The 21,496-nt window shown below is 49.1% G+C and overlaps 2 protein-coding genes across 3 annotated transcripts; one reads left to right on the forward strand and one right to left on the reverse strand.

The window, feature by feature from the left end:
* Positions 1–7,833: 7,833 nt before the first annotated feature.
* LOC124697343 (subtilisin-like protease SBT1.6) lies at positions 7,834–10,251 on the forward strand. Its single transcript, XM_047229949.1, has one exon. It carries the CDS (start codon positions 7,857–7,859, stop codon positions 10,224–10,226), a length of 2,370 nt encoding a protein of 789 aa, XP_047085905.1. The 5' UTR covers positions 7,834–7,856; the 3' UTR covers positions 10,227–10,251.
* Positions 10,252–17,979: 7,728 nt separating this feature from the next.
* LOC124697349 lies at positions 17,980–21,135 on the reverse strand. Of its 2 annotated transcripts, none has more exons than XR_007000781.1 (2): positions 19,693–21,135; positions 17,980–18,074 (listed from the first exon to the last, which is right to left on the reverse strand). XR_007000781.1 is itself a non-coding variant. In XM_047229953.1 (2 exons), exon 2 carries the CDS (start codon positions 20,870–20,872, stop codon positions 19,781–19,783), a length of 1,092 nt encoding a protein of 363 aa, XP_047085909.1. In that variant the 5' UTR covers positions 20,873–20,875; positions 20,964–21,135; the 3' UTR covers positions 19,537–19,780. The 2 variants fall into 2 exon arrangements, 1 of the variants encoding a protein (XP_047085909.1); XM_047229953.1 differs by lacking the exon at positions 17,980–18,074 and having other exon boundaries at positions 19,537–20,875; positions 20,964–21,135.
* Positions 21,136–21,496: the final 361 nt, after the last annotated feature.

Here is a 21,496-nt window from a genome sequence, read left to right on the forward strand (position 1 = left end):
TAGATATTTTCTGGTTAAGGTGTTTGAACAACAAGGAAGACAGGTGTAGAGTCTTATAATGCTTGCAATATGTTCTTATGTAAGTTTTGTCTGTACGGTTTATACTTGAGTTTGCTTCAAACAACCTTGCTAGCCTAAGCCTTGTATTGAGAGGGAATTCTTCTCGTGCATCCAAATCCTTGAGCCAAAAACTATGCCATTTGTGTCCACCATACCTACCTACTACATGGTATTTCTCTGCCATTCCAAAGTACATTACTTGAGTGCTACCTTTAAAATTTCATTCCTTTTCTTTGCAATATATAGCTCATGGGAAAATAGCCTTAAAAACTATTGTGGTAAAGAATATGTAGCTTATGTATCTTATTTCTTATAAGTTGCTTGTTGAGAGATAACCATGTTTCTGGGGACGCCATCAACTTTTTACACCTTTGTTGAATATCATGTGAGTTGCTATGCATGTTCGTCTTGTCTGAAGTAAGGGCGATTTTCATGATCAAATGGTTTGGGTATGCATATTGTTAGAGAAGAACATTGAGCCGCTAACTAAAGCCATGAATCATGGTGGAAGTTTCAGTTTGGACACTAATCCTCAATCTCTTATGAGAATATTATCTGTTGTTGAATGCTTAAGCATTAAAAGAGGAGTCCATTATCTGTTTTCTATGTTGTCCCGGTATGGATGTCTAAGTTGAGAATAATCAAAAGCGAGAAATCCAATGCGAACTTTCTCCTTAGACCTTTGTACAGGCGGCATAGAGGTACCCCTTTGTGACACTTGGTTGAAACATATGTTATGCAATGATAATCCGTGTTAATCCAAGCTAATTAGGAAAAGGTGCGAGCACTATTGGTATTCTATGCATGAGGCTTGCAACTTATAGGATGTCTTATACATAACACATATGAATTATTACTACCGTTGACAAAATTGTTTCTATGTTTTCAAAATGAAAAGCTCTAGCACAAAAATAGTAATCCATGCTTCCCTCTGCGAAGGGCCACTCTTCTACTTTATGTTGAGTCAGTTTACCTACTTCTTTCTATCTTAGAAGCAAACACTTGTGTCAACTGTGTGCATTGATTCTTACATGTTTACCTATTGCACTTGTTATATTGCTTTATGTTGACAACTATCCATGAGATATACATGTTGAAGTTGAAAGCAACCGCTCAAACTTATATCTTCCTTTGTGTTGCTTCAAAGCTTTCTACTAAGAATTTATTGCTTTATGAGTTAACTCTTATGCAAGTCGTATTGATGCTTGTCTTGAAAGTACTATTCATGAAAAGTCTTTGCTATATGATTCGAGTTGTTTAGTCATTATCTTTACCATTGCTTTGAATCACTTCATTCATCTCATATGCTTTACAATAGTATTGATCAAGATCATGTTGGTAGCATGTCACTTAAGAAATTATCCTTGTTATCGTTTACCTACTCGAGGGTGAGTAGGAACTAAGCTTGGGGATGCTTGATACGTCTCCAACGTATCTATAATTTCTTATGTTCCATGCTAGTTTTATGACATTACCTACATGTTTTGTTCACACTTTATATCATTTTGATACGTTTTCCGGAACTAACCTATTGACGAGATGCCGAAGGGCCACTTGCTGTTTTCTGCTGTTTTTGGTTTCAGAAATCCTACAAAGGAAATATTCTCGGAATCGGACGAAATCAACGCCCAGAACCTTATTTTTCCCGGAAGCTTCTAGAGAGCCAGAGAGGGACCAGAGGGGAGCCCTGGGGGCCCCACACGTGGTGGCGGCGCGGCCCAGGGGGGCGCGCCCCCCTAGTGTGTGGGACCCCCGTGGCCCCTCTGACCCCGCCTCTTCGCCTATTTAAGCCGTCCTGACCTAAATCTTCGACACGGATTGACGAAACACCAGAAAACCTTCCAGAGCCGCCGCCATCGCGAAACTCCAATTCAGGGGACAGAAGTCTCGTGTCCGGCACTCTGCCGGGACGGGGAATTGCCCCGGAAGGCATCTCCACCGCCATCTTCACCGCCATCGCTGTCTCCATGATGAGGAGGGAGTAATTCTCCCCCGAGGCTGAGGGCTCTACCGTAGCTATGTGGTTCATCTCTCTCTTTGTGATCTAGTTGAATATCATCTATGTGTTACTCTGGTGATGTTATAAAGTAGTCTATTCCTCCTCCACGATGTAATGTTGACAGTGTGTGCATCATGAAGTACTTGGTATATGTTATGATTATGATCTCTTGTAGATTATGAAGTTAACTATTACTATGATAGTATTGATGTGATCTATTCCCCCTTTCATAGGCTGATGTTGACGAGTGTGCATGCTATGTTAGTACTCGGTATAATTGCGTTGGTCTATCATGCACTCTAAGGTTATTTAAATATGAACATCGAATGTTGTGGAGCTTCTTAACTCCGACATTGAGGTGCTCTTGTAGCCCTACACAATTAATGGTGTTTGTCATCCAACAAGAGAGTGTAGAGTGGTTTTTTTATGTGATCAATGTTGAGAGTGTCCACTAGTGAAAGTATGATCCCTAGGCCTTGTTTCCAAACATCGAATCTCCGTTTATTTATCGTTACGTTGCATGTTTACTCGCTGCCATATTTTATTCAGATTGCTATTACCACTCATATACATCCATACTACTTGTATTTCACTATCTCTTCGCCGAACTAGTGCACCTATACATCTGACAAGTGTATTAGGTGTGTTGGGGACACAAGAGACTTCTTGTATCATAATTGCAGGGTTGCTTGAGAGGGATATCTTTGACCTCTTCCTCCCTGAGTTCGATAAACCTTGGGTGATTCACTTAAGGGAAACTTGCTGCTGTTCTACAAACCTCTGCTCTTGGAGGCCCAACACTGTCAATTGTGTGCATTGATTCTTACATGTTTACTTATTGCACTTGTTATATTGCTTTATGTTGACAATTATCCATGAGATAAACATGTTACAAGTTGAAAGCAATTGCTGAAACTTCATCATCCTTTGTGTTGCTTCAAAACCTTCTATTAAGAATCTATTGCTTGATGAGTTAACTCTTATGCAAGACTTATTGATACTTGTCTTGAAAGTACTATTCATGAAAAGTCTTCGCTATATGATTCAGTTGTTTAGTCATTATCCTTACTATTGCTTCGAATCACTTCATTCACTTCATATGCTTTACAATAGTATTGATCAAGATTATGATAGTAGCATGTCACTTCAGAAATTATCCTTGTTATCGTTTACCTACTCGAGGGCGAGTAGGAACTAAGCTTGGGGATGCTTGATACGTCTCAAACGTATCTATAATTTCTTATGTTCCATGCTAGTTATATGACAATACTCACATGTTTTATATACACTTTATATCATTTTGATGCATTTTCGGGCACTAACCTATTAACAAGATGCCGAAGCGCCGGTTCTCGTTTTCTGCTGTTTTTGGTTTCGAAATCCTACACGGGAAATATTCTCGGAATTGGACGAAACAAAAGCCCACGGTCTTATTTTGCACGGAGCCTTCCAGAAGTCCGAAGAGGAAACGAAGAAGAGCCGAGGTGGCCCCACACCACCTGGCGGCGCGGCCAAGGAGGGGGGCGCGCCGCCCTAGGGTGTGGGCCCCTCGGGCGTCTCCCGACTCTGCCCCTTCGCCTATATATCTCTCCGTCGCGAAAACCCTATTACCGAGAGCCACGATACAAGAAAAGTTCCAGAGACGCCGCCGCCGCCAATCCCATCTCGGGGGATTCAGGAGATCGCCTCCGGCACCCTGCCGGAGAGGGGAATCATCACCGGAGGGCTCTACATCACCATGCCCGCCTCCGGACTGATGCGTGAGTAGTTCATCCTTGGACTATGGGTCCATACCAGTAGCTAGATGGTTGTCTTCTCCTCTTGTGCTATCATGTTTAGATCTTGTGAGCTGCCTATCATGATCAAGATCGTCTATTTGTAATGCTACATGTTGTGTTTGTTGGGATCCGATGAATATTGAATACTATGTCAAGTTGATTATCAATCTATCATATATGTGTTGTTTATGTTTTTGCATGCTCTCCGTTGCTAGTAGAGGCTCTGGCCAAGTTGATACTTGTGACTCCAAGAGGGAGTATTTATGCTCGATAGTGGGTTCATGCCTCCATTGAATGCAGGACGATGTGACGAAAGTTCTAAGGTTGTGGATGTGTTGTTGCCACTAGGGATAAAACATCGATGCTTTGTCTAAGGATATTTGTGTTGATTACATTACGCGCATAATGCAATTGTCTGTTGTTTGCAACTTAATACTGGAAGGGGTGCGGATGCTAACCCGAAGGTGGACTTTTTAGGCATAGATGCATGCTGGATAGCGGTCTATGTTCTTTGTCGTAATGCCCTAATTAAATCTCATAGTAGTCATCATGATATATGTATGTGCATCTCTATTTGTGTTGACCGCCAAAACCCACCGTCGGGCAGCGACAGTCAGCACTAGTAGAGCCGGGAAGAGCCTAGAGCTGCGGCTGGCTGAGACCCCTCCGAGCGACGGCCCGCAATGCTCTTCTGGTCACACGCGGCGATGCGAAGTGCAAGGGCGTGCCACCTGACCTATACCTGGTCGGGAAGGTGATGGGGAATGCCTCGCTTAGTTCTGCATGGCATACACGTAAACATTAAATACGAGCCTCGATCGGCTCTCGAGGTTATCTCGTGAATCGGCTCAAAGAGCCGATCCACCCATGATCCGTGCGGGGTGCACGAATACTTGGTGATCTCGCTTGATCAAGATAAAGCTAATGAGATCTACGATGATTTAGGGTTTTCACCGCATAATCGGATCATCCTACTCCGAGGTTGGGCCTCGCGGCCACGCACGGTGCTCATAAGCCGATCCTAAACAAGGCCAAAGAACCAACAATGTAGTTGATCCACGGAACATCCTGTTTAGGACTTGCGAACGCCACCCTACATGCCACTTGGATCCTCCCCCCTTTGTAAGGCCTAACTATTGCGAGATATTAAACTAATCCTTGCGAGCAAGGAGCAATCGTAACGGATCAGATCTGCTAAACGATGAACAAGCGAGTGCCGCCCCCATGCCCGAGATAGGCATGAGGACGGCTAGATATGCAAGGGTTGCACTACGTAAGCATGTTTATACGAAGAACAATGCTAACCCTAACACATCTATGATAACTACGTTGCCCGCCATCAAAGACGCTTCGATGCGGGCAACGCATGAACAACGTGGAGCTTGTGCTTGCCTAGATCGCAAGATGCGATCTAGGCAGCATGTCGCTTACCTGATTGAAACCCTCGAGACGAAGGAGTTGGCGATGCGCCGAGATTGGTTTGTTTTGGGGTGAACGTTGTGTTGTTGTTTATTCCATAAACCCTAGATACATATTTATAGTCCGGCGGACTTTCTAATTCGGACGTGCACCTAACCGTGCACGAGTAAAACTCTAACTTTTAATCTAAGATGCGATCTACTATATTACAGATACATGGGCAATTCAGCCCAACTTCGTGTATAAGGCCAATTCTTATTTTTCCTTCCATGTATATCTTCAAGTCTATCTCAATCGTGGCCCACCTCTGACTCGGTCAAATTCTGGTGATAACAATTTGTCAATTGCCCAACTGTAATTTGTTCACCCAACATGCTATTTATCTTATTGGAGAGACACCACTAGTGAACTGTGGACCCCGGTCCATTCTTTTACATCTGAAATACAATCTACTGCAATCTCTGTTCTCTGTTGTTCTTTGCAAACAAACATCATTCTCCACACCATACGTTTAATCCTTTGTTTTCAGCAAGCCGGTGAGATTGACAACATCACTGTTAAGTTGGGGCAAAGTATTGTGATTGTGTTGTGCAGGTTCCACGTTGGCGCCGGAATCCCTGGTGTTGCGCCGCACTACACTCCTTCACCAATAATCTTCACGTGGCCTTCATCTTCTACTGGTTCGATAACATTGGTTTCTTACTGAGGGAAACTTGCTGCTGTACGCATCACACCTTCCTCTTGGGGTTCCCAACAGACGTGTGCTTCACGCGCCATCAAACCTCATCCACCAACTTTTGATCCTCGTTGGTACATGGATACAAGGGGCATGGACAACCTCACCAACAAAACATGGACAAGATGCACATGCATGAACCTTACCACGACAAGGAGAAGGTGCACAAGGCCGACGGTTCAAGTATGAACATATGTCATGTTGGTTAGGCTATTTTACTCGCTCCTTCATCTCACCCACTTCATCTTCATAATGTACTCCATGTACCCGATGTCACCAAAATATTTTAGCAGTCTATAATTTTGGTAGAGACAATCATGTTTTTTGTCGACTTTCATCCATTCTCAGGATCTGGATACGAGGGCCATACTTCTTAGAGATTGCTGCCATGGAGGTCTCTACTCTCTTGATGCACCCATAATAAAGCAAGTTGTGTCAGTCTTCGCGCATCTTCAACTCAATGGCACGCTCGCTTAGGCTATCCATCCAGTCAAGTCCTCCAACATGTTCTGCGTAGTTATGAGGTTCCCGCAATATCAAATAATTTAAGAGAATACTTGCTATAGGACACTATTATTTTTTGGCGTTTGCCAAAACACACCGTTCGATTATGTCGTTACAGGTACCATTATAATTTTGTGGTACATTTGCCAAAACACGCCACCTATCCAAAGATGGAAAATTTTGCATTTTTGGCTGGGATGACCATTCTATTACTGGTTTTGAAGAAAAAATGAAAAACTTTCCGTTTTTAGACAGGTGATGTGTTTTGGCAAATATGTCACAATATTATAATGGTACATGGCAAAGACACAATCGAAAAATGTGGCAATCATCAGAAAATAACGGTGTCCTATAGCAAATTTTCCCTTTAAATATTATGTGTAATACGTGTCACCAAGGGAAGAGTCATCAATTACCTTTTTCTCTTCCATCTCATGTAACACATGCTTCCCTTTAGGTCATGGCCAACGGCTCGCCTCAACTTTCTTCCTCGCAGGCTTTGTAGGCTCAGATGTCAGACCAAACCTGAGGTTGTTGCTTCGCAGAGTGTGGTAGTCTCTTGCAGGAGAGGCCGGTTGCTCGTCAGAGAAAAGCAGAAGAAAGAAATAAAGGTGCAGAGAGGAAGAGAAAGAGAGGAAAACCAATGAAGATGGGGATCTACAAGTGCAGAAAAAAGAATCTTGTAGGATCCAAGTGAAGCGATCATGCGTTGGAGAGATTTTCCTTTGTACCGCTGCTTCATCTCCTTTTTAGCTTCGTGATGATGTGGGGAAGTGGCAAGCAGCAGCTACCATTGTCCATGCCCTTAGCTTATCTTTTCCAATATATGCGGCCATGTCCAAAACTTTAGAGTGCCGATTTCAGGAATTGATAGTTGAGGGTTCCATTTAGCTTTTCCTACAAATTCAATGTTTGTTCTGGACTTTTCCAAAAAAAAAAATAGGAAAAAATTCCAAAAATATTGACAGACATGATTTGGGAGCCGCCGTTGGGTCTCCTTGTCCATGAATACTTGTAGTCGCAACCCCAGATTCTATCCGCCGCTTACAGTACGGTCACACACTCACCACGGTAGCACACTCCAGGGACCATCCGCAAGACAAGGTCGCGCGCACGGTAGCTACACGCCTGCACCGCCCGTGCATCCCACTGAAGCACTGATCCAAGCGGCAGCATTCAACCATGCTACGGATGCAGGGAGCCAAAACGTGACGCGTCATAACTGCTTCCTGCTACGAGACCCCCACGACGCACCGCGCGCGCAAGGACTCATTTCTTCCCCAACTTCCCACTGCCTCACTCGCTATAACTCCTCCCCACCCGCCGCACCACCACACTCTCACTCTCGCCGCTCTATCCAATGGCCGCTCGCCGCCGCCTCCTGCTCTGTCTCCTCCTGCTGGCCACCACTCTATCGCCAACCGCCGTTGCCAGCGACGGCGCTGGCGAATCGAAGAAGACGTACATCTTCCGCGTCGACCACCGCGCCAAGCCGACGGTGTTCCCCACCCACGCGCACTGGTACACCTCCGCCGCCTTCGCCTCGCCAGCCAGCGCCGGCGCCGACCCGCTCGAGCCTCTCCACGTCTACGACACCGTCTTCCACGGCTTCTCCGCCTCGCTCACCGCGTCCCGCGCCGACGAGCTGCGCCGCCACCCCGCCGTCCTCGCCGCCTTCGAGGACCAGGTCCGGCAGCTGCACACCACCAGGTCGCCGCAGTTCATGGGCCTCCGCGCGCGCCTCGGGCTCTGGTCCCTCGCCGACTACGGCTCCGACGTCATCGTCGGGGTGCTCGACACCGGCGTCTGGCCCGAGCACCGGAGCCTCTCCGACAGGAACCTCCCGCCCGTCCCCGCCCGCTGGCGCGGCGGCTGCGACTCTGGTCCCGCCTTCCCGGCGTCCTCCTGCAACCGTAAGCTCGTGGGCGCGCGGTTCTTCTCCCAGGGCCACGCTGCGCACTACGGCGCCACCGCGGCGTCAGCGGCGGCCGCGTCCAACGGGTCCTCCGCCGAGTACATGTCCCCGCGCGACGCCGACGGGCACGGCACCCACACGGCCACGACGGCAGCCGGGAGCGTGTCCTACGACGCGAGCATGGAGGGGTACGCATCCGGCGTCGCGAAGGGGGTCGCGCCCAAGGCCAGGGTGGCGGCGTACAAGGTGTGCTGGAAGGGCGCGGGCTGCCTCGACTCCGACATCCTCGCCGGCTTCGACCGCGCCGTGGCGGACGGCGTGGACGTCATCTCCGTCTCCATCGGCGGGGGCAACGGCGCCGTCTCGCCCTTCTACATCGACCCCATCGCCATCGGGTCGTACGGCGCCGTGTCGCGGGGCGTGTTCGTGGCCACCTCCGCGGGCAACGAAGGGCCGGCCCCCATGTCGGTGACCAACCTGGCGCCGTGGGTCGCCACCGTGGGCGCCGGCACCATCGACCGCAGCTTCCCCGCCGAGATCGTGCTCGGCGACGGGCGGCGCCTGTCGGGGGTGTCGCTCTACTCCGGGAAGCCGCTGGCGAACAACACGATGCTGTCCCTCTACTACCCCGGGAGGTCGGGCGGGCTGTCTGCTTCCCTGTGCATGGAGAACTCCATCGACCCGTCGCTCGTGGCCGGGAAGATCGTCATCTGCGACCGCGGCAGCAGCCCGCGCGTGGCGAAAGGGGTGGTGGTGAAGGACGCCGGCGGCGCGGCGATGGTCCTCGCCAACGGAGAGGCCAACGGCGAAGGTCTGATCGGGGACGCGCACGTCCTGCCGGCGTGCTCGGTGGGGGAGAGCGAGGGCGACGCGCTCAAGGCGTACGCCGCCAACATCACCAACCCGACGGCAACGATCGTGTTCCGGGGCACGGTCATCGGCGTGAAGCCGGCGCCACTGGTGGCCTCCTTCTCGGCGCGCGGGCCCAACGGGCTCGTGCCGGAGATCCTCAAGCCGGACTTCATCGCGCCGGGCGTCAACATCCTGGCGGCGTGGACGGGCGCCACGGGGCCCACGGGGCTGGAGTCCGACCCGCGGCGGACGGAGTTCAACATCCTGTCGGGGACGTCCATGGCGTGCCCGCACGCGAGCGGGGCCGCCGCGCTGCTCCGGTCGGCGCACCCCGGTTGGTCGCCCGCGGCGATACGGTCGGCGCTGATGACCACTGCCGTCGTCACCGACAACCGCGCCGGCGCGGTGGCCGACGAGGCGGAGGCCGGGCGCGCGGCCACGCCGTTCGACTACGGCGCGGGGCACGTCGCGCTGGGCAGGGCCCTGGACCCGGGCCTGGTGTACGACGCCGGGGACGAGGACTACGTGGCGTTCATGTGCAGCATCGGGTACGAGGCGAACGCGATCGAGGTGATCACGCACAGGCCCGTGGCGTGCCCGACGTCGACGGCGGGCAGGAAGCCGTCCGGGTCGGACCTGAACTACCCGTCGATCTCCGTGGTGCTCTACGGCGGCGGCAACCAGTCGAGGACGGTGATCCGCACGGCGACGAACGTGGGCGCGGAGGCGGCCGCGACGTACAGGGCGCGCGTGGAGATGTCGAGCGGTGGCGTGTCCGTGGCGGTGGAACCGGAGAAGCTGGTCTTCTCGACGACTGTGCAGAAGCAGAGCTTCGCGGTGACGGTGGCGGCGGCCTCCGCTCCCGCCGGCGCGGCGCCGGTGTACGGGCACGTCGTGTGGTCGGACGGCCGCGGGCACGACGTGCGGAGCCCCATCGTGGTGACATGGCTGCAGCCAATGTAAGTGACAGGTGGGGACACACCGAGCTCGTGGACCTGGTCCCTCGGACAGTACTAGCGTGGTAGAAGTCAAAAGAGTTGGACTGCGGTAGTAACGGTTGCGGTCGGGTCTGCGCATTGAAGGTGGCAGGCAGGGCGCGGTAGTTTAATGACGTGGGGCCTTTTTTCCCCTGACGAATTGATTAAAGCAGAAGGAGTACAGTGACAGCAGTGTGGTGTGGAGCAGTCCGTGCTTTGTTTGCTTTCGCGGGCAACGATAGTTGCCGGCCCACTGAGGACAGCAGTCATCAACGGAAAGAAAGGGAGAAACAGGACAAAAGCTGACAAATTCTACTCAGTATTTGTGCGAGTGTTAACTTATGTAGCTGCGTTCCGTTGCACTGAATCTAATCGAAACTTTGTCGGGAGTGGTGTTTTGGAACATGGGAGCATATGCTCCCTTTATTTTCAAATGCATCTTACACATATTTTGAATTTCAAAAAAATTGAAACCAAAAATTCGCATGTAAATCTTCTCGTGCTACACGCTTACAAAGTTGTTTCATAAAAAATCAACTTATCATGTGACGTGTGTAAAAAAGACAAAACTCAGTGCTAAAAATAATGCTTTTCACAAGATAAGTTTTCTCTTTTTTATATAGACCACAAAAAATATTGGTTTTTCGTGAAACTTGATGAACGAACATATATTATGAAGATGTACATGTAAAATTTTTTGTTAAAATTTTTCGACATTTCGAAATATGATTTTTTGGTAGAGGGTGCATACGCACCCGGGAGCCGAATTGAATTTCCGAAACTTTGTCTGTTTATAGACTCATATCATATACTCCTTATCTGTCTGTGTTCGATCTCTGCACACCTGAGATCTTCCCTGTACTATGTACCGGTCAATTTTAAGATTTTTTTTCTGGAAATGGGATCTTCCCGGTCTCTCCATCTTCTATGAAATGGCCACACATATTGTACAAATCTCGTGCTACAGTTTTCAAACAGTTGTATCCGTCAGTCATGTCCTGTTCGTCTAGAGACATGACCTCGTATGGATCAAGGAGGCTAGTGAAATAACCTGCAAAAAAGAAGATTGTTTACACTTATTAAAGATAATATGATTGCGTTTGTTTCGACTTGTTAAAGGTAGTATGATTGTGTGTGTTCCTGATGGCCCAAAGTAAATGGCAAGCTCCCACACGAATTTGTGCTTTATCTTAATTTCTTGTTAACACCAAATAACCAATTTCCGGACATGTTCGCTGGAGGAATGATGGTAAAAGTCATATCAACAACACGCCAAATAATTCCAGCAGGTCAAAGAAGAGATGTTGAATTGTTTCATCTTGATTACAAAAGAAACAACTCATATTACCTTCCTATTTTCTCTTTGCTAAGTTATCTTTAGTTAAAATCACCTTTTGATGAAAGGGCCACATAAGAGATCCTAACTTTCGATGGCACCTTAATTTTCCAAATATTTTTTCTAAAAAATGGGGTATGCCCATTCATATGTTCCAAGTGAAGAGATTTGACCGTAAACACCCATGTGGTAGTCAACTTCTAGATGAACACATCATATCCATTAAAATGTTGAACATCCATCAACCGACGAACCAAGTGGATCCATCTTGATAGTTTTTGATAGATCCCTTCTAGACTATATATTTAGAGGGTTTTGAGATAGAACACCAGCCACTATATTCGTTGGATGATGTTGTAAAGCAAAGCATACTGAAATGTTAAAGTTGTGTGCCCGAGCCAAGTGTCTTCCCAAAAACACATCATTTCCCATTTGCCAATTTTAAAAACCCCCCTTGGAAAGAAACCATCTTTAACCTTTAGAAAACCCTTACACAAAGTTGAATCCATGGGCTTAGATTCAATTTGAGGCAACATTTTGGAATGCAAGTATTTATTCTGAGCTAATTCGTGTCATACCCCTTCTTCATTTAAGAGCTTGTATAGGCATTTGCTTAACAAATACTTATTCTTAATATCAAGAACTTCGATCCCCCCCCCCATCGTGTGGTCTAAAAAGTATGTTCCATCTCGTTGGTACTTCTTTTTTATGGCCCTCAGTTGCCAATACAACCTCGTTCTAAAGTGGTCAAGTTTTTTTCAGACACCTATAGGTATTTCAAAGAATGACAACATGAAACCGAAATACAACTTCACCCCTGTCGAATACCCCACCGTGGTATGCGCAATAAGATCACCAAAGGCCTTTGTGGCACACGTGGTCGTCGATGATCATTGCTCCGACATTTCGGGTGAAATCAATTCCTAGGGTGTTTTGACGGGTAGACTTGTAACACCGAATTTATAAGAGTCAGTATATCATCGTAATAAAGAAGTTTTACCAGCCAATTAGCGAGCTTTTTCTCGAAAGGACCTAAATTGGTTTCCATTCTCCATTCTTTAGTCTCCGAAAGTGAATTGGGGCTCCTAGATAACGAAAAGGAAAAGCCCTGACTTACAATCAATAAATTTCTATACCGATCCTCCACATGTTTCACTTGACCAAATAAAAAAAAATCACTCTTATGAAAGTTAATCTTTAGTCCGGATAATTGTTCAAAGATGCTTATGACCAGTTCATGTTTAGAGCCTTTTCAAAGTTATGTTACATAAAAATAATAATTTCGTCGGCATATTGAATGATAAAAACTCCCCGCTTAACCAAATGAGACTTTCTTTTCGAAATCAACATTTTACCCTCAACCAAATGAGCAACGAGACCATCAATTTGACCATTTTCTTTTGTCCTAGAAATAAGAATAGCTAAAAGCATCTGCTACTGTATTAAAAAAAGATAGGAGAGAGGAGGTCCCCTTAAGGGCATCTCCAACCGCGCGACCCAAACGGACGCGCTGGGCCGTCCGTTTTGGAACGTTTGGGTCGCCGGCCGGATACGCGGACAGCGGCCCGCGTCCGCGTGTCCATTTGGGTCGCGCGCTGCGCCCAACGCGCGGACGCATCGCATAATCTGATAAACACGAAAACAAAAGAAAAAAAGCAAATTTAAACGAAATTTGATTAAAACATATGCCCTATTTTGGGAAAATTTATACATAGCCCTATTTTGGGCAAATAACTAACAAAAGAAGCCCCTATATGGGCTTTTAAATTTATACTAAATTTTAAACCCTCTATTAGGGTTAGGCCGGCGGCGCGGTGGCCGCCGGTGCGCCGCCTAGCCCCTGTGGGCGTCGTCGGCGACGTCGTCGTCGTCCCACCCCGGCGGCGACGCGGCTGGTTGTGGCTGGAGCGCGCCGGGGACTCCGGCCACGGAGACCACAGGGCCTCCTCCCACGGCGAGTGGGGGTCCGGAGCCACCCGACGCTGCGCCGGCGCACGGAGCAGCGCCTCCTCCCTGAGGCGCTGCTGTCTCTCCTGCCAGGCGCGGCGCCTGGCCGCCTGTCCTCCTACCGCCGCTGCTCCTGGCGGCAGTCCTCGTCGGCGCGGCGCCTAGCCTCCTCCCGCCGCGCCGCCTCCTCCTCCTCCCGTACCGCCTGGCTGGCCTGGGCGTAGAGCGCCCAGCCCTCCGCCTCCTCGACCTCCCGCCGGGCCGCCTCCTCCATCTCGGAGGTGCGAATGGCCGCATGGAGGTGCGGCCATTTCGCCTCCTCCTCCGCCGCCGAGATCATCAGGGCGGCGCGGAGGTCCGGGTCCTCCTCCGAGGACTCCGGCTTGGGCTCGAGGAGGAGAGGTGGCGGTTGCGGCAATGCCGCACCGCCGCCGCGGGGCGGCCTCTCCGATGTGGAGGCCGCGCTGGTTTCCTCCCGCAGGCCGCAACGCCGACGGATGACGGCGGCTGCTGCTTGCCTCGTCGTCGTTCGCTCCGGGAGCGAACCGTCGCTTCGGGACCAATGCGGCGGTTTTGCTCGGGGAGTGGAGTGGGGACTGGAGTGGAGGGCCAGATCCCCTCCAGTCCCCATTTACTAGTCTCCCTGGTCACCGACAGGTGGGCCCAAGGGAGAGGAGGCGACCAGCGCGCGACGCGAGCGAACGGCGCGTGCCATCCGCGGCCACGCAAACCTAGCCCAGATTTGGGCCGGGTTTGCGTCGTTCCGGACGCCGCGGCCGTCCGCTTTTGCGGTGCGTCCCCGCGCTGGACCGCGTTTTTATCCGGCTCGACCCAAACGGACGCGAGGGCGCGGTTTGGATCGCGCGGTTGGAGATGCCCTAACGCAACCTCTTTTGCGTTTGGAAATAGTTCAATGTCCAGATGGATCGGCACAAAACCTGGCGAGCAGAACTTACAAGTCTCCAGTCCTACTAGGTATCCGGTGCCTTTTGCGTCGTTATCCACGAGCACTTTCACCAGCGGCGCCAGCGACGAGGAAAGGAAAGCCTTGATGCTTCTCGAGGTTCGCAGGTGTTCGAATAAGAAAATGCCATCATTCTTGAATCTTGACCCTTGAGCACCAGGACATGTACATTGGCCGTACTTGGATGCAGATGTGAAAGTAACCTTTCCCCCGCTATATTAATATAGCAACCACACGATACAAGCATGCTGGGACCGCAGCACAACCAGGTCCAAAAGAAACGGAAGAGAAAGAAAAAAGGAAACAAATGCCGACACCGGTAGCTCGACAAGAACGATGACAACCCCGCAACCGCTGCGTCCTCCGGAGGATTCCCACCACACTCCTAGCACCTTGAACCGCCGCATACCAAGACAGCACCTTCAACAAGGAGAACGACGATGACGCCGGCTGTCTGTCCGGAGAACTCCCGGGGTTTCCCCGGTACACGGAAGGAAATGGAGAGGGGGTACATCCGACGCCCTCCAAGAAGGCAAGGCGGCACCCTCGGGCGCCACCGCGTCGAGTCGGATGAGCCGACATGGATTTCTCCCAACCCCCAAAACCACCATCCCGGACGATTCGATGAGCTCCCCAACCTACCGCCCACCAACACACGCCCCCACGGTCTTGAAGTCATCATCGCTCGTCTCGCCGTGGACACCGGCACAAGGCCTAGAGGAGGAAGAGGGAGACAGCGAGGGCCCGGGGTAGCACACCACTACCGGCGGGAGGGAACAACCTCCACCGGACGACCACCACCTGCGGTCTTCACGGCGGCCGACCGGACGAGGCAGCAAGGACAAACCAGGCCCCTCCCGGCCCGGCCGAGCACAACCGGGCCCGTGAAGTCCTCGCCGCCAAGCTGCGGCGAGGCCGGCCGTGGCGTCGCCACCACCCTGCCACCGCCGGCGAGCCTCTTCCGCCACCGGGGAACAGCAAGGTCGAGCCGGGGGCCTACGGCCCGCCAAGCCCGGATCGGGCCCAAGGGGGCCCGGATCATGGCCGGACGGACGCCGCCACCACCCCTCCCGACCGCCGCTCCGCCGCCAACGACGGCACCGCTGCGTCTCCTTCCACCCGACACACGGATCCCACGCCGCCGCATCGGACCGCCATAAGCCGAAGTGCACCGCCACGGGCCGCCCTGCGCCGCGCCAGGGCTCCACGCTCGCGGGGAGTGACCGCCCGCCGCCGCCGGCACCGCACAGGCAACGCCCGGCGGCCCGCGCCGGCGGCGGCGCAGAGAGGGAGGGGGGAGGACCGGGCTGGGGGGAGCGGCGGCTAGGGTTCGCCCCTGCTCGCCCGCGCGGGGGGCGAGAGGAGCGAGACGGTTTCTTCCTGTTGTCTTCTTTTCCATCCCAACACCTGGTGAATCTACCTGGTGAAATCATCAATCTTTTATGTGCTCCGTCGACCATCGTGATTTTGCTAGTTCATCGTTATTTCCTCTATCCAAAGGCAACGCATTATCCCGTGATTTTCCATAAGCTGCTAGTGGAGATGCCCTAAAAATCGTTTCCTTTGCGACTTCAATTTGAAACGATCACTTCCTTCTTTTTTGCAGGAAAATCCTCTTTAGCTTTTCATCATTTGTTGTACTTTTCTTTTAGAAAAATAACTTTGTTGATTTTCGCTTTGGAGCCTATTGCGCAAGCTCTGGGTCTACTTAACCGGTGTCTTGGAACCACATGCGTCATGTGTTCGCCACGTGTCGCACTTCCCCAAAGATTAGATTGGTTGAATGGGGAACACTACACCATCGTAAGTCGCTCTTTTTCTCCTCCATGATCGTTGTGGAAAAAAATCCAACATATACAATACCTAAGTTGAAATAAATTTGCCAAATGTTTTTGTAACTTGAGATGGAAGGAAAACATGCCTCAAATACCACTTGTAGGCTCAAGATGTCGAACTGACACGACTAGATCACCACCTATGGAGCTTAGAAGGGTGATTTCAAGTCGTTATGATCAAGATTCTAAACGAATGCCACAAGTGACAGAACCGACGATGATGAACCCTCTTTAATACATTAAGCAAATATGTTCACAGGGGGCCAGAAAGCCCTCCAACGAACGCAATCCCTAGAATCTGGGAAAATGATCCAGATCCACTCAAAACCAGCTCTAGTTGTGACTTATGTGCATATCGCCATCATCAACTCTATATCCTCGTGACCAGCACATGTTACTACGTAGAAGCTTTAGACAAAAATAAGGCCCTCCACCTATCTGAGAGCCTCCTCAACCATTTACCAGACGTACATGCGACCCCCAAAAAAGGTGATAAGTTGGACACCTAGACCATACACCATTACACCACATGGTAAAAAACAAAATGGCCTTAAAAAGGATGATGGACTCATTTATCATGACTTCAGAAGCTACATTTAGTGCTTCATTACCAATTTTATTCATATTTAATGGGATTTTAATTTCTAGGGTTGGCTACTTTGGATCGGAATATCACATTGTAAGATATTTGTGTATATATAACTTATAGATGACGGTACTGACAATTTGGTGCAGATTTCATTTAAAGGTATCCTGATAGTTGGATATTCAGAGACGCTCAGATAGATTGTTCCATGCAGTTAGGTATGTGTGGCTCATTGATATCCATTATCGATACAACGTAGGTATCCATTGCACGTATGTATTCGTTACATGATAATAGTAAGTGTCGTAGTTTTAGTTCAAACTTAAACTAAACCACGACACTTATTATATATAGATCAGATAGAGTACATGCTTGGTTATTGTTGACTAAGCCACTGTGTTCTCAAGAAAACATCCTCCCATAATCTGACTTAAGATCAATCTTTGATGTTAAATGTCCCAAATCACACAAAGCAAATCATGTTTTAAACTAGTGTGATCGGACCAAATAATGATGGGCTCCCTCTACTTTCCACTCTATTTCAGGAAAGTAGCTTTCTTTTCAGAAGTTCTTGCCATATTTCATCCAGACAAATCAACTCAAACAACCATTTAAGTGGTAATCTGGCATTCTTTTTTCGTTTCAAGCTCTTGGATGGAGAGGCCCCCATGATCTTTGGGCTTAGATTAATGGCTATATATACAATTCTTTTTTTTTATGTTCACCACTTTTCCAATAAATCTAGACCTGGAACACAATCTACTCATTTTACCACCCCTTTAGGTACATCACTAATGACCAAATTAATTAGGAAAACTTATCCCCTGGGGTACTCCTTGCACAAGTTAGTGGTTTCTCAAAAGGCTCTTCTTTTTTCCTAGCATTCCAAGTTACAAACACGAAGAACATGAGTTGGAATTCTAAGACACAGCAATGTGGTTGAGCCTTGATCACAACCACAACAATGTGTCTAGATCTTTCTGTTTCCCACCAAAGCAGAAATCTCACTCGTATGAAGTTCAGCTTCAAACATAGCAATCGCTTAATATTTTTTGGCTGTAGAATTAAGATGAGTCAAGCAGGGTTGCCCACTAGATACTGGAGAAGCCTTTGTTAGCAACCAATCAGGTCCTTTGTGTATGCATCCGCTTTAATGTGCGTTCACCCTGAAAGAAAGCCACCGAAAGATCATATTCTGCATTGTTTTACTTATGAATATAAGTTCACTCATCCAAATTTTTATGATCAGAGTGAGCTCGTATTGAGCATCGTTCGTAAATGCAATCATTAGTGAGGAAAAAAAAGCTCAGAAAAAAGGTTCCTAGTGTGTTTTTTCATAACATGTCAAAATTCTACAGGATTCTACTTCAAAATTTCATGCTGAAACAACCCGAATTGGATTGTCGAAAAACATTCAAAATCACACAATTTATGAACTTTATGTTCATCAAAAAACGTCTTTACAAAGAAGAAGTTACTTCAACTTCAAATAATAAGAAGAAAAAACAAAAAGAAAGGAGAAAAATCGTAAAAATAAATTTCTATATATGATAAGATGTTCTTAGCGGATTCTAGCTGACTCTACGGTGTCTCTTGAATCGTTGAATAATGCAGATTCCTACAATCTTTATAGAGATAACCTCATACTCTTCGGTGTAATATTGCAGAAAGCGCAAGCTTTCTTTTGGCAAGAATTTGTAATAGATATTAGAAGAACGGTAGCATCTTTGGCATTAGCTATATTTCGTATGAACTATTATGACGATGAAAAGCATCCTATGTTCATTCCAAAGAAGAATTTGGACATTTCTATCCAGAGAGCTTACTATGGTGGACATAGCAATGTTTACTTGCCTGAAGGAGATAATTTATATGCTTACAACGTTAACTCGCTTTATCCCCATCCGTGATGGTGGGGAAAAAATGCCTGGTGGTAAGCCTGTTTGGCATGGCGATCTATGAAAACAGAAACTGAATGATCTTTTGGCTTTGTGGAAGCCTTCAGAATGCTCGATGTAGATAAACTTCACAAACCGTATCTGCCTACTAGACATCCTCCTAGAAGGAAATATGTTTGGTGCATTTTTCACTAAGGAGCTCAAATATGCCCGGGCTACAAGGTAGTACTCACCTGTGGATGGCTGTTTGAATCTATGGGCAGTCCATTCAGATCGTATGTTATTGATTTTTATAATCGCCGACTGAATGCTAAGTTGGCTCGCGATACAGTATGGAGCATATATGTTCAAGCTTTTACTTAACTCATTATACGTCTGACAATCTCCCCTGAAAGTGAGCAAACGATCATACTAAATGATTCAGAAACAGACTCACTCCTAAGATGTACTCCACATAAAGATGTGATTCGTCTTGCTAGGAATGTCAATATATTGTATCAATATGCAGAATATCTTCGATAATACAGGTCTATGGCAGCCGCCCATGAATACTTGCCCACAGATCTCTGCTGCTATTACAGGATACCCAAAAATATTTATGTATCTTTTTATCTCGAGAGAAGACTGTCACTACACTGACATTGACTATGTTGTTTTGCCAAATCCTCTCCCTGAGGAGACATCACGTTGAAAATTTCAAACACCAGAAAACATCTCATAAAAAACTCCAAACATGACAATTTGATAATCTTTCGGATGAAAGCCCATATGTTTGAAGATTTGTCATTTAAAAACTTCCTGTATATTATAAAAACTGAACCGAGAATGAAAATCATCTCAGCAATGGGTTTGATTTTTTTTTTCCACAATAGATAGATAAACTGACCTGAGGCAACCGGCCATCAGTTTGCAACGAACACACAAGACATTTTTTCCCCTTGGATGAGAAGAAAGTAACGGATTGTTATGCAGCACTAAGCATTATGTCCATAGCAAGCATACTCCATGATAACTCTGGCAAGACTCTTGGGGCCCTCCGGGACACAACAGGACTCAAAGAGTTTCACATGGCTGCCGTCCTTGAGGCAATGCATGAAAATCCCGCAGTCGAAGCCAAAGCGATTGCCAATGTAGTAGATGCAGTTGCTTTCGATGGCTTGGAATTTATAAGCATCAACCGACAAACACCGCCGCTTGCCAAGGAAGATAGCACGGTTGCCAATACCCTTAATCTGCTCCAAAAGTCCATTCTTGAGATCCACCCTGAAGACCTGCACCTCTCTCCGCGACACCAGAAGGCTCACAACCAGCAGCTCCCCTGCATTGTCAACAAGGAACGTGTTGCGGCCGTCCATCCAATTCCAGCTGCCGGTGATAACCCTGGTGACCTCAGGCTTCTCATCCAGCCTGCAGTTGTGTTCCACCACAGCGACTGACCCATTCTCGTTCACGGCGTAAGCGCGACCATTGAAGGGCACCATGGAGGCAAACATACCCGTCATGGCTTTGAACAGTGACTCCCGATTATAAACAGCATCCCAGGTCAGATCGATGCACCCGCCAGAACTGGAATCAAAAAAGCTGTAGAGCACCATCGATGAAGAGCCTGTCGCGAACATGTTTCTGTCGTGACTGAGACCAAATTGGTTGTCCCCGAGAAACTGCGCCGTAGTTACGGGCAAGCTGACTAGGTGGCCAGTCATGGGATTGAGGAGGCAGATCCTGGAGTTCCTGGATGCCGGCTCTAAGACTAGGTGGTCGTCCTCAGTGGAGGCAACACAGGTGTAGCTGCGGAGCGGGCCCTTCCACAGGAAACGGCCGGTGTTGACATGGAGAAAGAGACAGCGGCGGCCGGTTTGATCACCGCCGGCGAGAGACGCGACCAAAACCCATCCGCGGGGGGTGAAGCGAGGGTCCGGCCCGGTCGGGTCGTCGGTGGCGGCGCGCCAGTTGTGGCACACGGCGCGCACGCTCATGTAGTAGTCCACGTCGCTGGTGGCGAGGAAGAGGTCCGCGACGCGCCTGACGAGGTCGGAGGGGAGCGATGTCCAGCCCGACGGGTCCATGGCCTGTCGACGGGAAGCTGAGTAAAAATCCATGAGAGAGTGAACGGAGGGTGTATGGACCTTGAGACGGTTGGCGGAGAGAGCTCCCAACTGGTGGTGGCGGCGCCGAACTCTAATCAGGCGGCGGCGGAGGCGAATCGGACCCAGCGGCGGCGACGCGAATCCGGAACCCGCGGGGCAGAATCAAAACCGGAAACGACGGGGACGAATAAGACACGGTCGGGCGAGGCGAGGCGGTGAGAGGGAAAGCGGCGGAGCGAGCTCCGCTCCGCTCCGGTCGCCGTCGCCGTCGGCGGCGGGGGCGGCCCTAACCCTACCGCGTGGAAGGTCGAAAACTGGTCACAATTTGTTTTTTTAGCTGAACTGGTCGAGAGTTTGTTCAGTTGCGTCACGCACACTCGGTCACCAATCCTATACTAACATAGTTAAGGCCCAGGTAAAACTAAGTTATTCTAGGAACTCGGCCGGCCGAATAAGCTGGCATCAGGCAAAACATCTTCGGCCCGACAGATTAACTGCTGCTACCGGCCACCGCACACTCCCTGGTAGGGTATGGGCCAGGCCCATTAGTGCCTGTTTAGCCTGTAGCAGTTCGTTTTTCCTTTTTCTTTTTTCTTTTTTCTT

The sequence above is a fragment of the Lolium rigidum genome, chromosome 3 (genome assembly GCF_022539505.1).
Source record: "Lolium rigidum isolate FL_2022 chromosome 3, APGP_CSIRO_Lrig_0.1, whole genome shotgun sequence".
Lineage (NCBI taxonomy): Eukaryota > Viridiplantae > Streptophyta > Magnoliopsida > Poales > Poaceae > Lolium > Lolium rigidum.